Source organism: Bombus pyrosoma, linkage group LG1 (assembly GCF_014825855.1).
Source record: "Bombus pyrosoma isolate SC7728 linkage group LG1, ASM1482585v1, whole genome shotgun sequence".
Lineage (NCBI taxonomy): Eukaryota > Metazoa > Arthropoda > Insecta > Hymenoptera > Apidae > Bombus > Bombus pyrosoma.
The window spans coordinates 606,714-625,558 of record NC_057770.1 but is presented as its reverse complement, the minus strand read 5'-3'; the positions used below and the strand labels follow the sequence as shown (position 1 = coordinate 625,558).

At 46.5% G+C, this 18,845-nt stretch overlaps 2 protein-coding genes across 9 annotated transcripts in view; one reads left to right on the top strand and one right to left on the bottom strand.

Moving 5' to 3' along the window:
* The window catches only part of LOC122577809 (chondroitin sulfate proteoglycan 4), a 49,756-nt gene that overhangs the window by 23,893 nt on the left and 7,018 nt on the right, over positions 1-18,845 (bottom strand). Inside the window, exons 1-2 of one of the 8 annotated variants that reach the window (XM_043749411.1) lie at positions 7,711-8,505; positions 4,018-4,781 (exon numbers count right to left, since the gene is read on the bottom strand). In XM_043749411.1, coding sequence (XP_043605346.1) covers positions 4,018-4,099 — 82 coding nt within the window. In that variant the 5' untranslated portion in view covers positions 4,100-4,781; positions 7,711-8,505. The other 7 variants (XM_043749422.1, XM_043749431.1, XM_043749441.1 and 4 more) reach the window with 7 other exon arrangements.
* Positions 1-18,845, top strand: part of LOC122577974 (trigger factor-like) — a 47,442-nt gene that overhangs the window by 24,427 nt on the left and 4,170 nt on the right. The window lies entirely within an intron of this gene.

Below are 18,845 nucleotides of genomic sequence, written 5' to 3'. Positions count from 1 at the left end.
TTAAAACCTTGATAAATAATTTGCTCCGAGGAATGTGATTAGACGCGTAATCGGTGCTTTCGGGAAAATTCCGTATATACGGCACAGTTCGGACAATCTTTTTTCACTCGGTAGAATAAGTAATAATTTCAGTGTAGATATTTATACGATAATTGATCGCTCTTAATAACGTTAAAACCTGCTTATAAACTATTTATCATTTGGTCGTGAATAAAAGGATCGTGTAATTTTTATCGATGTAAAATATTCAGCTGCTGCGCTTTTGCAACCGTATCAAAATGGATTTTTGCCTGTTTAATTCACATCGCCGCGGCGATGCCTCGCAAAATATAGGGAATTTTACGGAAATCGAAACAACTGCGAAAGGAGAACTATAGCCGTGGCAAATAAACGGCCGATGCCGCGCCACGACGCAGCAAAATTTATTTGACGTTGTCGATCGTTATGATTTGATATTTTTCATTATTCGATATACTTCGATCGTGTCGAACACGGAGAAAGAGGACAACGTAATGAAGAGAAGAAGAAGGGATAAAAGGGAAGAAAGAAAATACAGTAGGCGATTGAAAAGGTTGGCAAGACCGATGAATGAACGACTTCAACTCCTTTAAACGACCGTTGAAGGAGAGATCTCGTATCTAGCTGTATACCGAGAAATCGCACGTCCTCTTACACCGAACGTTGAGACTTGTAAAGAGTTTATTTCCCAGTGGCGTGTAAATGATCTAAGAAAGCGGTCGAGTACGTAGAATAACCGCACGGGTCATTAACTACGTAGGATCCTCTTTTTCTCTTTCTTCGGGGCCGTTCTTTCATCTCTGTTTCTTTCTCTTCGCTTTTCTTTTGCTATCATCGTTGAACAGCGCATAAAAGCATTAACGTCGACCGCGAATCGTTTTCATCGATTTCAGGTCACCGTGTAGATCGTAATATTGTTATTCACGCATAGACTATTCCCGTAGCTCTGTATCGCGGTTGAATGTAGTTTGGTTGGCGATGGCAGAGTTCAGCGATGATACCGTACGACACGAACGCGTGCCCGTTAACCGGAATCCGTGGATTTTTACGCACAGGGTTTATTGTTTTCACGGTTCGAATTTATCGGCGCAAGGCACAATCTAGAAATAACGAGGTCGAGATCCTTATCCAACTACAAACAGATTTTCTCTTATCGGAAATGTTGATCGATCGCTAATTACCAAGATAATAGGGCAGAGAAATGGCGCAAAGTCAGTCGCTTGGGGGTAGCGTTTCTGCAAGCTAACCCCACATCTGACCAATAAACGTCATTCTTAGCTAATACTTGACGTCGGACGTGTTCGTGGAATTGTAGCGAACTCGGCCTTGTCTCTTCTTAACTCGCGTATTACGAATGGTAAAGCATCGAGCGGCTGCCGCATCGTATTCGTCTTCTTTTCGGTAAAGTAAACCCACGTTGAATTCGAGACGAGACAAGATGAGACAAGTACACGGTACATAGTCGCGTGGTAGATGCGTCCCATCGGTGGAATTGGTTTTACTCAGCGATGCACCTGTCGGTTCGAAGTTTCCAACGAACAACTATAGCAGTCTATAAAGCACAGATGAGCTGGATAAACGGCAAGGTGACTACGACGATATCGTTCTTGTATCGCGATTCCGTTTTTGTCGCGTCGACGGATTTCGGTTTTCAATGGAGCGCGTGAAATGCGTTGGATTAAGATGCCACGTTTCACGGTATTCACGATTTTCCGCGAATCGACGCGCGAAATTTTCGCATACCGCGCTGAATAGAGATTTCGGCTTTTCAACGATGATTGGCCGTTAAACGGCCAGTCGTATTTAATTAACAAAATCTGTCGATACGCTCCTTTCGACTGAGAAAGCGTCGACTGCTCGAAAAACGGACGCTTTCGAATCGCGGGCCAAGCGTCGACGTAGCATTAATTTCCCAGCAAAATGATGGATTAGTGAAATGGAACGCGAGATAAACGGGAAATTGATTAAACTCGTGTTGCTATTGCTATTTCCATCATGGTATTTCGATGTTCGGCTAGATTGCCCTCGACGTTCGGCTATTACAGAAATACGTAGCCGAGGATCAAGAATGGTTTCTGTAAAATCGATAGCGATAAATTTCGTTTTCGACTCAGTTACAACGAAAAATAGCAGGTAATTGTTTTTCAAGCTTCGGCTAAAAGTTTCTACCTCATATAATTCGATCGTTGGCGTTCGCAATATCCGCTAAACGATGGATTAGCCGGTTAAATGAAAAACTGATTACACCTTGTTGGTCGATGGGCAAACTTCTAGCTATCCTTTCTTCGTTTCTTCATCGTATCCTTTCGCTAAAATTTAATACCCGATCAAAGTCACGAAGCGAGTAGATGAAGCACAGTTTACGTAAAACTGATAACCCTCGCGGATGTTGGCGGTTATACGCAAATCCGATGCGCGCCGCGTCCTTCTCCAGGCAACGTTATTTTAGATGGAAGGTTTCGAAAAATCTGTTAATCGGTCAAGTTCGTACTTTGTTCGTCGAATGATCGGCGCGTATGCTCTATACGAGGATTAATTGAAGCTTTATCGGTGCATCGATGATCGGCTAGTGATGCGTAGCCTCGAATAAAGAGATGGATACGGTGGCTAGTTCCGTTTTTTTACACGCTCCATCACAGTCGTGTCAAGATGAAAAATCGCGATTTCACGTTTTCGATTCGATCGTCGTTTCTTCTTTCCCTCTCTCACCGCTAAAATTAAATCTCTCGAAAGGTTCGTTGTCTCTGTGTATCGAATCGTAAACTATAAATCGTTCAAAAGGAAATAGAACGAAAAGTCGACGTCATACGGATAAACAGTGGCCACTGAAAGTAGTTTGATCCACTTAGATCCTTTTTCTATTTATAACGGACCTATAAATAGGCCCATGTTGTTTTGATAAAATAAAGAAAGTGCAATGACGCGCTGTGTGTATAACTGGATTTCGAAAAGCACAGACTTGGATTAGGTTGGTTCTCTCGGCTACAGAACGTAAATAAGTCGATATCGATCTGATGCTGTTCATGTGTCGTTAAGTGGGCGGTAGCCATAAATAGGTAAGAACACGAGACGAAAATCACTGAATCACGGACTGTATCGTGGCAATTAGTGACGATCGAAACCGCGGCTGCAGATATCATACTTTGGTATTTCATCTGCGTCACCGTGAACCGAGCGAACCACATCTCATATTATTACGTTACTTCTCTTTGCTATAATTTTCGCGAAACGAAACGGGGCAAACTAATTTTGTAATTAATGTTTGCAATTAACCGTTCCATATTTGCTGTTTCGTTTACTTTGTCATCCAACAACAGCGAAATATTTTTTAGTTCTGACGCGATTGATAACTCTAATTAAAAACGGGCAGATTCCGTACGGAGTGATACTCCGTCGTCGCTGTTCGTTTGCCTCTTTCTCGATACTTTCGGTCAACAGTTTCTGAATTATTGTCAAAATGGAAATTTCTCTCGCGATATTATCCGCGAGAAAATAATTGGATCCTTGAAAATTCATTTTTACGCGCGTAAAGCCTCACGGTGCACCTTTTCTTTTCACATCCCTTTTTCTGTCGTGTCGCAATTGTATCGTTGAAATTTTTGCGTCCGCTAGAAAGAAACGAGCAAACGTTCGACGAAAAATTATCGTTAAAAGGATAGACGCGAGGTTCGTCGATCCAGGAATCGTTGGAAAATAAGAACCGTTGGATCGACTGATCGTAGAACGAGCAAGCCGTATCCCCGTGTTTACGACTGGCGCGTTTTCGTTGGTTATTAAAAGCGCAGTGGTAGATCGTTGGACCATTGAAAAAGAGGTCGGTATCGGTGATATAAGTACATTCGCGGCGGCCACTCGTTTCGCTGACCATAAAAGTTAATCTCTGTCGATGTTTGCCGGTTTTCCATCGTGCATCCCTGGATTTACGATCGCGCGATGGCAACAGCCGAAAGCAAAGCTCGCGTTTCTTTCGTCACCGTCCAAGTGACGTCTATACATTACCTTTTTCATCTGTTTGGCAATAACCCAAAAGAGAGGCCGTTACTGCTAAGAACATTAGCAGCTCCATGTCGTTGAGAAACATTAGGCTCCTTCCTGGACGTTTCCTTTTATATCCTTTCTCCTTTCCTGCTTTCTCGTTTTTTCCCGATTGGAATCTGGAGACTGCACCACGTTTTTCGCTCGCCACTATTTCCTCCGGTTCGTTTCGCTCGCGAAAAGGAAAGAAAGTCTGCGTACGCTTGCGAAACAACCTGACCGGGGATATCGCCACTTAAGGGATATCGGAGCCGCGTGACGAGAATTACGACAGACTATTTACAGGCCGGTTTAAGACTCGGGCGTACTCTTTCCATCCATTTGGGAGCGTCGATCGTCACGCGCAGTCACGCCGCTCGAATCACCACCGTTTCCCGTATCGTTCTCACGTCAACGTTGATTCGCTGATGTCGACGTCGACGAGGCAAGCGGCGACGTTTCGTTTGTTGGCAATGGTCGCGCGCTTTAGTCAACGTTCACCGGTCACTCGCCTCTATTTTCGTGTACGAATCAAAAGGCACAACCGTCAGGCCGAAACAACACGGGAACGGTGATCGGCGTAGCTCGTTTCGTATAAAAGTGTAAAATCGAACGGTGTTGTTGCGAGTATCGGTTCGACCACGTTCCGCTCTCTTCTTGCTGCGTTCTACCCTTTGACGTCGTTCTGGCTGGCATCGTGCACGTACGCTCTTCGTTTCCTTTTCCTGCGCCGGCGAATCCGTTCGTTTCTAAAAGGATACCGGGTCACGGCTATAGAACGACACCTACGTTCGCTTAGCCACGATTTAATCAGCCGAACGGTTTTCAGATTACGCGACGTCTATCGTATACTCCAGCTGACTCTATTCACCGACCACTCGTTTTACTCGCGAGACGCTCTTACGGTTAAAGCTGTTCTTCTTGCTCGAGAAAGGATATCGTGCGGTCCGCGTTTGCCTCTTTTAACGAGACCCGTTTCGCTAGATCTGATCGGGATTGTACTTCTTTCTCGAAAGACGTTCATCCGCGGCAAATGTCTCATAAAAGAGACGAAACATTGAAACTTTTACCGTGATGTTCGTGTTCGCCGAACCGTCTAATTCATCGTCGTCAGGACGGTCACGTCCGCGTGTTTCTTCGTGTAGAGACGACACGATCGCGACTGGAATTTCATCTTCCGGAGAGGAATCCGCTCGCGTCCGACGATGTTTTGCGACTTTTATTTCTCAATTGGTACTGATGTATCTCCGTGTCAAAAGGTTTTGAGTACACGATGCTGAAATTATAAACCAGAGCTCTTATTGTACTGCTCGGAGAGCTTGTTCTGATTTTTCCGTTGGTTTATTTGCTTCTAGGACCCGTCGAGCATTTAAATCCGTTGAAAAAGCTCGGAGCTTCCCCTTGACGACGATAACCTCGAACGCGAGCGGATTTTTAGCGGTCGATCGATTCGAATTGCATCGGAACGGAGAAGAAGAGTTTTGCCACCTGGCAATCTAAACATTTAAACAAGCTAGTTAATCCGGCACTTGCCACCCTCTTCTCCACGCTCTCTTTGTCCCTCTCTCTTTCGCGGTGTTTCCCCGTTTTTCTTTCGTCGTGATTCGGTTTGCTTTCACCCTGTGAAGAGTCTCTCGCTAGACGCGCCAAGTGAAGGAAGAAAGCGCCCGGTCCGACCACCGGTGTTTGATTCTCGCGCAGTTGCGTTTTCGTTTCTACGAATCTCATTTGCAGTGACCGATATTCGGAACGGTCGACGATTCTCGAGTGCCGGAAAAAGAAAGAAAAAAAAAAAAAAAAATAAACGGGCAAGTTGGATCGACGTAGCACCCGGGCCATATTTTTCTCACCCCTAGCCCTCCCCCGAATTGTTCTTCCCGATGGTTCGTTCCGACACAACGCTCGACGCCAGAACAAAAATAAAAAAATAAAAAAGCGCGTAGTTTGGCATTTCTATTCAACGAGAAAGAGTGGAATACGACGGGGAACCATCGACCCTCTGTATTCGTCTGTCGCACGGTTACCGATATTCATTCCCGCGCGATCGACCGGTACCGGGAACACGCGCAAGGCCGCGGATCCAATTCACGAAATACCCGGAGAATCTGCTGCTGTCTGTTCTGACCACGAGTCGAACAATCGTCCGCGTTTCCATGGAAAAATTCTCCCTTCCTCGACCTTGCTCTCCGTGAATATAAATATTTCACGGGATGGAAAATGGAGGAGGCTACCAGGTATATCTCACTGCGGAACGAGATCATTGCCGATTTTGCGGAGTCTATCTATCCTCTTTACGCCACGGAGATAAACGTTTGCCGGAGAGCCTTAAACCGAGATAAGGAAATGTACGCGATATCTTCGAAAAGTCGTAAAGTCCGTGGATTTCCATAATGCAAACTTGCTCGATGTATATGCGCGTATAGTATGCATACGCGTATACACAGCCGTCTGTACATGCTCGTCCGTATCTTTTTTCTTTCTCGCGGAAGAACTGCACCATCAAACCGAGTTCCGATATCGGAGAATCGGTAATGTTTACAACGTATTTACGATCGCTCGCCGCCACCCAAGGGTTTCCTACCAGGGAGAAAGAGAAAACGCCGTTATCGATACTACACTCTACTTTCGTCTAATGTAACAAGCTTTCGAACAATACGCTTGTTCGTATACCGCCAGCCACTTGGCCTCTCCGATAAAAAGATAGTCTCTGTTTTACCTCTTTCTATCCTGGTTTTCGAGGAAGCAGACAGCGTGGAGCAGTCGATGATTGTGTCCGCCGCGTCGCGTAATCGATCATCGTGTTACGTTTAATCCAACTCTTACGAACTACCGGCGGCGTGGAAATTTAATGTCAGACCGTTCGGAGAAATGGGAAGAAAAGAGAAACGGTTCGACGTCGTAATATAAATGTACTCTTTTTCCAACGAGTTATCACCTGCGGGCATTTTGCTACGCGAGAGGACTCGCGTAAGTAAACGTTGAAACCGCGCGAGCTCGGAGAAAACCGTTGAATTACGATTTCGCAGACGATCAACGTTCAACCTTTGTTCGACGAAATGCCTACGAGGTACGATTCTCATCTACGGAGCCGGTCTCGTTCCGAGCTCTCTCGTGGACCGTGATATTCGAGGAAAGTCGTCGCGAGCGTAAATCACAGCGACGTAAATATTGGTTTCGTTCCATCTTCGCGCGCAGGCGAATATATGTATTATACTTGGAGCGGATTTTTTGCCGTAAAACGATTCACGAACATTCGTCTGGCTTTGGTCGCAACGGAGACAAACATCGGTCGATCTCGCCGATTCTTTTTTCATCGTGGTGAATTCGCGATTGCCTCGCAACTGGTTGTTCGACCCGTCGATTCGCGTACGAACGTGCATCGAATAGCGAATTCGAGCGGAGAGCCATGAGAACGAGCGCGACTCGGCCAGGACATCGTATTCCCCGTTTTCGTGCCGGCTCTATCGAATCTCTTTGCTGTCGCGTTCGCGAAACAGACACGCACGGACGTCGGATGGACGTGGATCCTTTCGGCGAAGCACGCACTCGAAATCCATACGATGGACAAGAGACACGCGTCCACGCACGCGGCAACTCTGGCGGAGGAGAAGTGGCAGCGGAGACCGCTCGGTTCGCGCGTACCAATGCGCTACCGACAAAAAAGAAATTATACAGCACCTCGAGGAGTTGGACCGAAATTTGCATCCGCGAACCGTGACTAGCGCTCGTATATCCTACTCGGTTGGCGAGAAAGTCCGTGGACCCGTGTAATGGCTCACGTACGTGAACCCGAGCACGCGGCTGAAATTTAAACCGTCACTACCACCAGCATCCCTGGTATCACTGCCGCCGCCGCCACCACCACTATCATCATCACTACTACCACCACCACCACCACCACCACCACCACTAGAAACACTACCACCACTGTGTCCAGTATCGCGGCATGCAATATCACTACCCACCCTTCGCCTTTGCGCCTTTCGCCTTTCGCGAGTGAGAGAGAGAAAGAGAGAGAGAGAGTGAGTGAGTGAGAGAGAGAGAGAGAGAGAGAGAGAGAGAGAGGAACACAGAGAGACGGTACAGGCAAGCAAAGATTCGGAGGAGACAGGTTGACTAGCCCAGACCGGCGTCGATGTTCGTACGATTGTAGAATTCACGCAGAGGATCGAGCTTCGTACATTGCGGTGACGTGGAGTTTCGATGTTTCGATCGTTTCTCTTCCGAATGTTCCGGTTGTTGTCGGGATTTTACCGTATTGGTCGCAACAGTTTCGTTGGATATACCGAAACGCCAGCAAGCGTCCTCGTAGCTCCGTTTTCACTCGTAGCCGTAGCACGCACCGTACCGACCGAAGGGAGGCAACGAGCGTGCGTCCGACCGACCAACGGAGGAACAGAGAGGGTTGCAAGTGAGACGAATCGAGAGAAGAGCAGCGTGCTTCGACCGGGCGTTCCTCGGTCCTCCTCTGCCGCACGACGACTGAATCTTCGGGGTGGACTGGGGAGGCTGCGCGCAGGGTCGGCCCCGCTCGTTCCGGCACCCCGGCTCTCCTTTCCTTCTCTCTCTTTCTCCCTTCTTCCTTCTCAACCTCCTCAGTCGCGTCTGCTTGACATTTCCTCCTCCCGAGCGATAGGTATTCGATCCCTTCTGTCGCGAATTTTTTAGCAATTTGCTTAACGATACACGAAGATCCGGCATTAACGCGTCTTTGAGAGCGTCGCCAGGCATTTTAGATGCGTTGACGAATTTGGCAACGTTAAAGGACCGTACTGCTCCGAAAGTATCGCGAACCTGAAAGGTAGATCTTTCACGCGTTACGGTACAAAGATACCGCAACGCAGACACGTCGAATTTACGTCAAAATTGTTACCGTTTGGTTGGTTCGTGGCAAGCTTTCGAGATTCCAAGTATTTTTTTCCAAATGAAGAGGTTACTCGACTCTTTGAAATTTGTAAGTCTTGAAATTAATTCTATAGAATGGAATTCGCAGCTACGTGAGATTTATCGCATATTGGAATCGAGTCGAGCTCCGCCTCTACCCTCTTTGCCTCTCTTCGGCCAATTTTTCGCTCCTTTTTCGTTCTTTTTCTCCTTCCCTCTTTATTTTCTTACGTGTCTCATTTTCCCGCATCGTTCTCATCTTTTTCTTCTTGCTTGTGTCGTTACGTTTCTCTCTTTGCATCCTTTTCCCGTTCTTCCTCTTGTTTCCTGGTTTTCTCTCAATTTCTTCATCCCCTGTTCTTCTCTTTTCCTCGTTCGTTTTTCTTTCCCTCGTTCATCTCCCTGCCTCGTCTCTTTCTCCGTCTACCACTTTCCTAGTAGATACCGACGATGGTGGTAGGAGGAGGGTTGGAGGTAGCGGCGGTGGCAAGCCGAACTACGAGGTAGATAGGGATGCTGCTAACTTTTAGGATTTCTCTTTGTAGAAAGACGCGTTTATCTCGGGTTCAAAGGCAGCTGGAATTTTTAGCCGCGTTACACCGAATACCGGCGGTACTTTTTTCTGAAAAGGTCGTCCATGAATTTCTACTATTTCAAAATTTATGCCGTTTTCCTCCTCCGGCCCGAAGATTAATAGTCGAAGAGCGAGTCGGAAAGAAAGGGACACAGGCGACGACGACGATCTGCGTTCACTTGGCGACGTGCATCCAACGTTTCTTCCAATTACATTTACCTTTCCCTTTGACTCGCGTCACGAAACAATCGCGGTTCCTTTTTATTTTCTCGTTTGCTCAGCGCGGTGGTTAATCGTACTCTCCGCGGGCATTTAACGACAACGGACACTGTTCGAATGGAAAGAGAGTGGCTAAGAGAGGAGGAGGCAAATCGGCGAAGCTGTGCCTGTCGAAAGTTGTCCAATGACATTTTCCTGACTCGATGGCAGAGTCTCGATTTAACGGTGGGTGTGGGGTAAGACGGAGAAGATATGAAATAAATCAAGTTGCCATCGCTTTTGGATCGCGAGATAATTCGACGATTACCAGGCTAAGAAGGCCACGAATTTCGAGACTCGTACTCGGTGTGACTTTACGAGTGTACGAAGTAACGCGGAGGGAAATTTTTGTAAGACCAGAGCGAGCTACCGAGATGATGCTCGTTCGCGTTCTCAAGAGGGCCGTTTCCGTTCTCTCGAGTGCTTATCTTCACGAATCGCGCACGTACGGCAATTTCAGGCAAATTGTTTGTAGCGAATCGTTTGCGGGTTCAAACGAGCCTATTATACTACTGGAAATGCGTTTATCCGTTTCTCTTCGCGATCATATTCCGCCGAATCGAATTCTTCGAGTTGCGAGATCGCTCTGTCGTAAAATAGAGGTTGCTAGTTCCCCCCTCCCCATCCCCTTCCGCAGCATCTACACGTTTCACGAATCGTTACATACTCCTGTAATACGATATCGGTAAATTACACGGAACATTCGCGAACGTGTGCCCTCGTTAAAAATTCGGTCGAATGGCAATTGTAACTCGTAAAGCGTAAATGTTTTCAAAATGCAAGCCGTTGGAGGCTGCATTTATTGCGTATCTATTGGTACATCGATCGATGGAATTTCGTCGTATTTCCGTATGAATCACGGCCGTGCAGCAAATACATTGACAATACGCCGGATCGTTCGTGGCATTTCAAATATTCATCTCTCGACACGCAGATTGAAAGTACGAGTATAGTCGCTGGACGGCTTGTTTTTCGGAAAATTAACGAGCGCTATTAAATGCGTTCCGGGGTAGTTGTATCGAGCCGTAATTAACACATCGCGTATGAAACAAAGCGATTTGCAAATATTTGGCAATTTCGAATATGACCGAGCCACGTTCGTGCCTATAACATGCTACTCGGACGTGACACGGCCACGTGGCTGACAATCAGCTCTTCCGCAGGCATAGTTCGCAACGTTCGTCACGCGTCTACCGATTTCTCTTGTCGATACTCTTTGCTTTTCTTACGATTCGCAGCGAGCAAGTATCGACTGGTCTTCTTCGCGAAACTTTCGTCGCGCAAACATATCTCCTTATGTTGTCAGCGAAGTACATAACGGGTTGATTTATATACCGAGCTTCTCCGCCTAGTTTCTTGCTATACGGAAGAACAGATATTTTCGTTCTCCCATTCTGAAATTGACTCGCCCCGGGGGATGCATCGTCTCGAACAAGGCAATACAAACCGATGCACCGAACACGGAATACGTTCCGCGATGCGATACGACTTCGGCGTGCCCGCGTCGCGCCACGCCGAGCTTGTCGGAACTCTTCTTATTTCATGGCGCAACGGTTCTTTCGTTGCTCCGTTTTATCTATTTTATACGATTCTAGTTGCGTTTAACGCAACGCCCCGCTTGCGAATTTCAACGTGACTTCCTCCCTCCGACCAACGTTCGATTTCTCCCTGTTAAACGTCATTGCAATTTCGACCCGAAACCAATCTGCCCGAAAGCGGTCTCTTGCATTCGAATCGAAGAAATTATCGAGCGCGTTCCGCACCTTTGAAGTAATACGCGCGGTCGCGCGCGCGCGCGGACATCGTCGAAGAGTGTCTCGCTGTGTTTTTTGCTCGGGCTGAACGCCCGCTACTTTTTCTTTCGTCTCGTCGCTCGGTTTTCTCTTGTTGCACCGGCAATGATCGCGAAGATTCCAACGTCTCCAAGTGCAAACACTTGGTGCAGGATGATGCTAATGCGATTCCCTGTTCGTCGGGCCGACTCTTTTGGCAACTTTAATGCCGGCGTAAACATATCCGCGTGGGACGTACGCGTGTGCGGCACCGCCGACACTTGCGACCGGTTTGTACGTCGACCTCACGTCCAAAGAAAGGAAGAGTTTATAAATATTTCGCGGTTTCGCAGCGCGACCCTCGGCTCCGCGCGTTAGAAAGTAATGTCTGGAGAAGTCCGGTCGGACGCACGAACTATGGAGAGCGGGTTGAACCCTTGCGGAGGCACGGGTCGATAAACAAATTTCGAGCACGATGGTAGGGAGCACGCGTGCACGATTCGTCACACACCGTTTCGTCGATTGCTAATTGTTCGTTTAACTGCGTCGACCATCGTTGCTTCGTTTGATATCGAAAGGAAACATTCTCTTTGTCCGTTGATGTTTACGCGCTTCCTTGGAAAGTTTCCGGTCGAACGAGCAAAGGTTGAGCCATTTCGATGTACGTTGGCGTTCAGTTTGTCGTAGACGCGGCGGAGTCGCTAGACGCTTGTACGTCTTTTGAAACGCGTATTCTCACGAAAGAAAGATCCTTAGTTAGCTGGCTGTGCTGAGAAAATTAGACACCAGGGGTTTCTTGTGTGACCGATTCAATTACTGTCTGGTTTATTGCGCGTCTCGAGCATTCGCCGCGATGAAAAGAAAAGAGTGGGAGGCGAAGAGGGAAAAGCCGACGCCAGAAGTGGCTGTTCGAGTGGTACCGTGTGATCGAAACTTTATGCGGTTCTTAATATCGCGATATCACGAGGCCGCAAAGAAGTTATAATTCCGAGATTACAGCTGGCTGCCTTTATTTTCCCTGTTTTGTGCTTCGAGCTTCGAAGAAGTCGAGAGGAGCAGAGCAAGGACTAGATTTGTCGAGTAGTTCTCGGTAATAATTTTGATAGAATCACGAGGAGAGCGTCTATGTTAGAAAACGGGAACGGAAGTTGGTTACTGAACCGCGAGCTAGCAGCAGAGTAGTAAACTGTTGCCTCGCGCGTAGATTCGTACGTTAGTTTTGAACAGTCGTAACCGCATACGGAAGTATGAGTATCGCGTACACCTGCGTTTGCAGTATTACGTGACACGTCGTCGATGCAACGACAATGATACGATACGATACGATACGATACGATATTATAAGATACGATGTGACGGGTTACGAGTAACTAGCGTTTAAGACAACGGATCTGCTTCGTATCGATTATCGTAACGCGCTTAATTTGTTTAGAACGTGACAAAGGGAAAAAAGGATGCCTCCGACAGGGAGAAATAGACGATAGAAGTTTTTTCCTCTTTTCTTTTTTTTTATCGTTTATATGCCATTAATCAAGTCCCGTGTTCAATTTTTCTTCGACGAGGATAGGAAAAGAGAAAACTTACGATCGGCAAAAATTCACTGAAGGAATACTTGACTCGAAACGACTCCTTTCATTCCAATTGTCGCTTTTACTAGTTATAATTAGAGAACGCGTAATTGAAAATATTTTTCTCTCGTCGGTGGGTACTTGTGCCTTTGTTTTATCGAAAAACTACGGCCGTGTTGCTTTCACCTTTTCTGCTTTTTATTTTATTTGATTCGTTAACAGCGGCACGAGTTTGTAAAATTGAACAATGCTCGTGCACTACTGGTACCCTCGTTCTTTTCTTTTCGTATCTCTTTTGCTCCTTCCTACCCCCTTCGTCCGCCCGTTTACCGCCGCTATTTTACTAAAGCTACTACAGTCGTAATTTCAAGACCTTGAGCAGCGTTTTCTGAAACTATTTCGTTGTTGACCGTCATAAATTGCGCATAATTGTAGCCCGGAAAATACTACAGGCGGCGGGTACACGCGCGAAACCAACGGAAAAAATAGGAGGAAATTCTCCTCTCGTATGCGTAAATCTGTCCCCTGGCCGGTTATACTAACGAAAGAGTAAACCTTCTTTGGTATAATTAGAAAACTTACGTTGCCTTCTAAATATTTTAACGTCACGGAATTTCGACGAAGGTGAAAATCGTCCGCGTCCCTACTACCAAACCTCTCTTACCTCTCTTCGTCCTTTATCGCGGCTGAAATATAAAATTTCGCTACGTGTCACCTGACCGAGTTGTTTGTGCATTCGGAAAATATGCAAATTACACTCGTTCCAGTTTCTTTGGTCGCGCGTTGATCCACGCGCCAGCTGAAATTCTTCGACTGCCTGCCACCCTGTAAAAACGTTGCTTATTCGATTTTCGAGGAAACGGCCGACGAAAGGAAGCGGGCAAGTAGTTTTCCCTTTGAAAATTCGACGCGTCAAAAAATTCCACTTCTCTCCTCGAACTTGCAGGCAACAAGTGTTTCGCATTTTTCCACCGATCGCAAATGCCTATGCGCGTACCGCGGATCAGACGATGCAAAGTAATTAATTAATCGCGATTCGAGAAGAATCGAACCGGATGATTAATCGATCGACAAACCGGAATGCAAGAAGAACAGTTAATATTACCCGATCCGCTTGAGAGCGGTCGTTAACGAGACCATAATATATCGCTAATACGATTATCGATATAACCGTTCGTTTAATATGTGCGTGGAATTACGGAAGATATCGTCTGTTCCGCAGCCGATGAACGAAATTTATTACTTGGCCGCTGTTTTGTAGCGTTAATCTGGCTTTCGGCTTTATTTTTTACTCTCTTTGCGCCTTGTTCGACAGCCATTCATCCTCGACGATTTGTTTAATCATGTATTGATTATTCGATGGTTATTTGCCAACAACAACAACAACAACAATGACATAAGTCGAACGTGTATTCGATCGGCTTTCGTCGTTTCATTTCCATTTCGCTGCCTTAGAAGGATAACAAATTCTAGAGAAATTTCCAAGTTCTTCTCTGTGGAAGGTAGCTAAGCAGCCGCCGATCTTGATCTTTCAAACAGCGAAACTTACTATACCTCCCCATGTGCATCCCCCTATATATTCTTTTAAAAGTATCAACGGTGAACGAACGTTGCTCGCGGTTCAACGCCTCTGCTCGCTTATATTTTATTTTCCCCTCTATATCTATATTTATGCAGAGGGATTTCGGAAAAAAATACGGTGCATAATATTGGATATCGGATTGATCCGCGTTGGTGCAGTTCCTGGTCGCGTTGCACGCATATGGCGCACACGAAGAAACGTACGGCGCCACATGGAGACGGTAACCTCGCCTCGTAACTAACGATTCTCCGGTACCCGGTACGAAAATAAACTATTTATGAATCATTCCGAGAATACACATAATTCCCTGGCTCCCTTCTACCAATCTTCTCCCTTTTTAAACGCCTCTGCTTTCTCCCATCCGCCCTTCCTCCTTTCCTCCCTCCTGTTTCTCCTGTTTTCTCGCCGCAACCGAGGATCAGCTTCGCAGCAGTTCGAACTTTATTTCGGTTTACCCGTTCCTCGTCTTCTCTTTCTCTTATGTCCCCTTAATTCCCCTAAAATGCAGCGTAAATCTTTATCATCGCTTTCATTTCCTCCGTATCTTCGCCATCTTCTTCCGTGGCAGAAGCTGTCGCGCGAGCTCGACAAATTCTGTTTTCTGTTACGTCTGCGAATACCGGGTAATTAACAGGAAGTCTGCTAGTTCTGAAACCAGAGTTTCGTAATTATGTGTACCTCCATTGCGGTTTATTAAGACGAACTTAATAAACCGCCGCTCGTTGGTGAGTTTTGTCGGGTCCGTCGAGTTCGTTACTCCGTACTCCATTCTCCGCTCCTTTGTATATTTTCTCGGACCGTTCAAATAAATCTTGCCTGCCAGTTATGTTATTTAACGTTGCATTCGGGACAATTCTACGTAATTTGTAATAATTCGTAATTAAAAGAAATTTTTCCCATTACCGTCACGTTCATACAATTATCATATAATATCTATTTTTTTTTTTTTTTTTTAATAGAGTTCCGTTTTTACGAATATCATCTAAATTAATCTAAAACACGAGCACCGAAGGTGGCACCACCGATCGAGCATCTCTCTTCGACAGTCAACGGGTACTACCATCTATTGATTTTTCAGACGTTGCTTTTTGCGCAAAGTAATTCGTAGATTGTCTCTCCCTCGTCGTTACGAAAACAAACATTCGAAACTGTCGTTTGTTTACGTCGGTTACATTCATACGAGTATTTCACTTTGCCATCGTCAATTTTCACGTTTACGACCGCTGGCAAACCCACTGTATTTACACCGAATGTCCCGAGACAACGGTATCGTCTGTGGTATCGTTCACATTCAACGTCGACGATAACTCGCTTCATTTTCAACTGCGTAGTTACCGTTCGATGGAAAGCTCGTCCTTTTCAAGCACAATCGATACTCTGTAAGATGTACGTACGTACACGCATACGTACACCGACGAGGTACAACGAACGCCGACAATGATTTAATGTCATATCGGTTACGTCTATCCTGCCCTTAGTCTCGGTGATATCGTTCGATGATATCATTTTTATATTCGCCGTTGCAAATCGCAGAGGGCGTAGGAGACACTTTGATTTTTCTCGAGGCCGGTATTTCAGAACGCCAGACGCAAAGTCCTATACATCAATCATGTTATTAATAACGGTAACTTGTTACATTTTTTATTACGTTAAAGTATTCAGAGATACAAATGAAAGTGTTGTTGTTAACTGCTCGCGATTTCAAAGTGGGACGTTACTACGCTATTCGGATGGTACTACGATATTCTAAAGTTGTATTTGCGATATATGTTTCATTCTAGAAATCATAGTTAATTACTGGCTCTGCGATTAAGTACGAAACAGAGCACCGAGTCCCATAATCTCTCAGATTTAGCATGTCAGTATCTTCAACAGAGTCAAGAGTACATCTTATATCGGTAGTTCTGCGTATTACGACTGTTCTTAAAGGAGGAAAAGATCAGTTCGCAATTACCAGATAACTTTTACGATGCACCGCAACTCGGAACACGTAAAACCAAAATGCGTCTACCTACGCGTTATCGTGCAAAATACGAGAAGATTATCTTGCGACTAGGTCGCATGCGTTAAGAGAAAGATAGATGCCGAATGGTCGAGCGTGTTTCACGACATCTTTGCCGCAAATAGAACTCCATTAGCACACGATAACGATCGACGGACAAAGGGAAAATTACGCGGATATAACCGCTTATCGCAGATATTTAGCTTTTTCATAAATCATGTTGTGTAGATTCGCGATCGTCGTTTGCGGTACAACGAAGACGATTCGAGGCATCCTCTGCGTTTAGGTGAACGGAATATGCGAGTAATCTACTTTCCGCGAGTAATCAAACAACGCGAACGTGTCTCCTATTCGCATTTGTTCCGTCTATAATCAAAAACTGGAAGCTGTTGGACAAAAATCGAGTGGAGAAACGTTTATGGTGCAGCACGGACGCATGCGTGCCTCTGAGCCAATTTTACGCCCACGTAAAACTCGCGCGTGCGAGTGTGTGCACGCGAACAGGCACATCGACTCACAATCAGTGTCGATAATCCGTTTTTCTCGTTTAGAGATATTCACGTAAAATAGATATTTCATCGTACTACAAAAACGTAATTCGTTCGAAATATTTTCGCAATTTGCGACGGAAAGGATGTTAAGTTTAAAATCGACTTGTAATTAAACCAAATGCAACTAATTGCCCGCGAATTACGAACCGAAACGTTTGAAATTATCGGTCTCGCGGCGGTTCGCCAGAGCTTCGAGTACGACGTTATTCGCGGGCAGGTAACGTGTTGCATACGCGTGGACATAGGCGACGATTCAACTGGCATCCTTTCAAGCTGGTTCGGCTAAGGGTGCGATCGAGCTCGCGGCTCGTGCAGACCAACGGTACAGCCAGTGACCAGAGAGACGTGTGTGACCACGAAAGAGAGGATGTTCCGTGCGACGATTTGGAGGCGCGTGCGCTCAGCTCGTCCAAGTCGATGCGCCCGCGCCACGTCACTCGCACACTACTCCTCCTCGTTTGCACACGAACGCATCTTCTCTGCGTTACACGTGTGCAGGCACGAGCGTATCTGTGCTGGACGCGAGTGCACACAGAATCGTGTACACGCCGCTAAAAACTCGGAACGGAGCCAGCGCTATGTGCCTGGTAGCCTGTATCTGGAACTGAAAAATTCGACTAATCGCGCGTACAGCCGCGCAAGGCCAATACGATCTCCTCCTTTTTTCCCTTCTCTTCCTCCCTTTCTTCCTGCGGCAACAAAAGCGATCGTTTCGTTTCGACCGAAGAGAGGAAAACGCTAGGTAGATGGAAAGAGCGCGGCAGAGACAGCAACACCGAGACAGAGTTAGAAAGGGAACGGAAGGGGTATGATAGGAAGACAAAAAAGTAAGAACGAATGGGTGAAAAATGTTAAGAAGCGCTAGCGGGATGGGTAGAACGAAGTTGGCTGCTACCTTAGATCGTGGCAGCACGATTTACGGTAGTTTGGCGGGAACGTATTTGGGTCAGCGTTTGTTATCGGTCGCTCGACGGTCTCCCGGCTTTTCTAGGACGCTGCATTACGTAATCAAGGATGACCGATCGTCCTGGACTCGGGGAATAAGAAGCAAAGCGCGAGACTGTACTCGCGACGATGCAAACGACGAACCCTCCGGTGAATATTCTTTGGAATTCGTCGGTGGGAGAGGCGTTTCGAAACTCCACGGAGGCCGCGTGCAGCGTGGGGATAAATCGGCGGCGACACTGCTGTTCGTAGCAGGACGTTCGATAATGGGGGTGGTTCCACCTTTCGACCGGAGAGACGTCGAAACTTTCGAGGGTAGTGTAGCGTATATATCTAATCTGTGGATACCAGCTGGTCCTTTGTACACATTCCGTGTACACCCTGTACACGAGTTCCCTCTCATCGACGACAAGCCCGGGGAACTTGTCTCCGATGCGTTCCGTAATTGGATCACCGATTTCTTCTCGTTTTTCTATTTTCCTACCTGTGTTCCCGTAATTGCCATTATCTCCGATCGACAGTAGATTAAACGGTCGTGAGAGAGAGAGGCAGGTCGATCGACTATTCTTGTCACGGGACACAGCGAGGATTCGTGAGATCTCGTGAGAAAGAATTTCGCGATAGCCGAGTTTCCGCTCGTCACCAGCTGACGAACTTGACGAGCGTCCGTTTCCTCG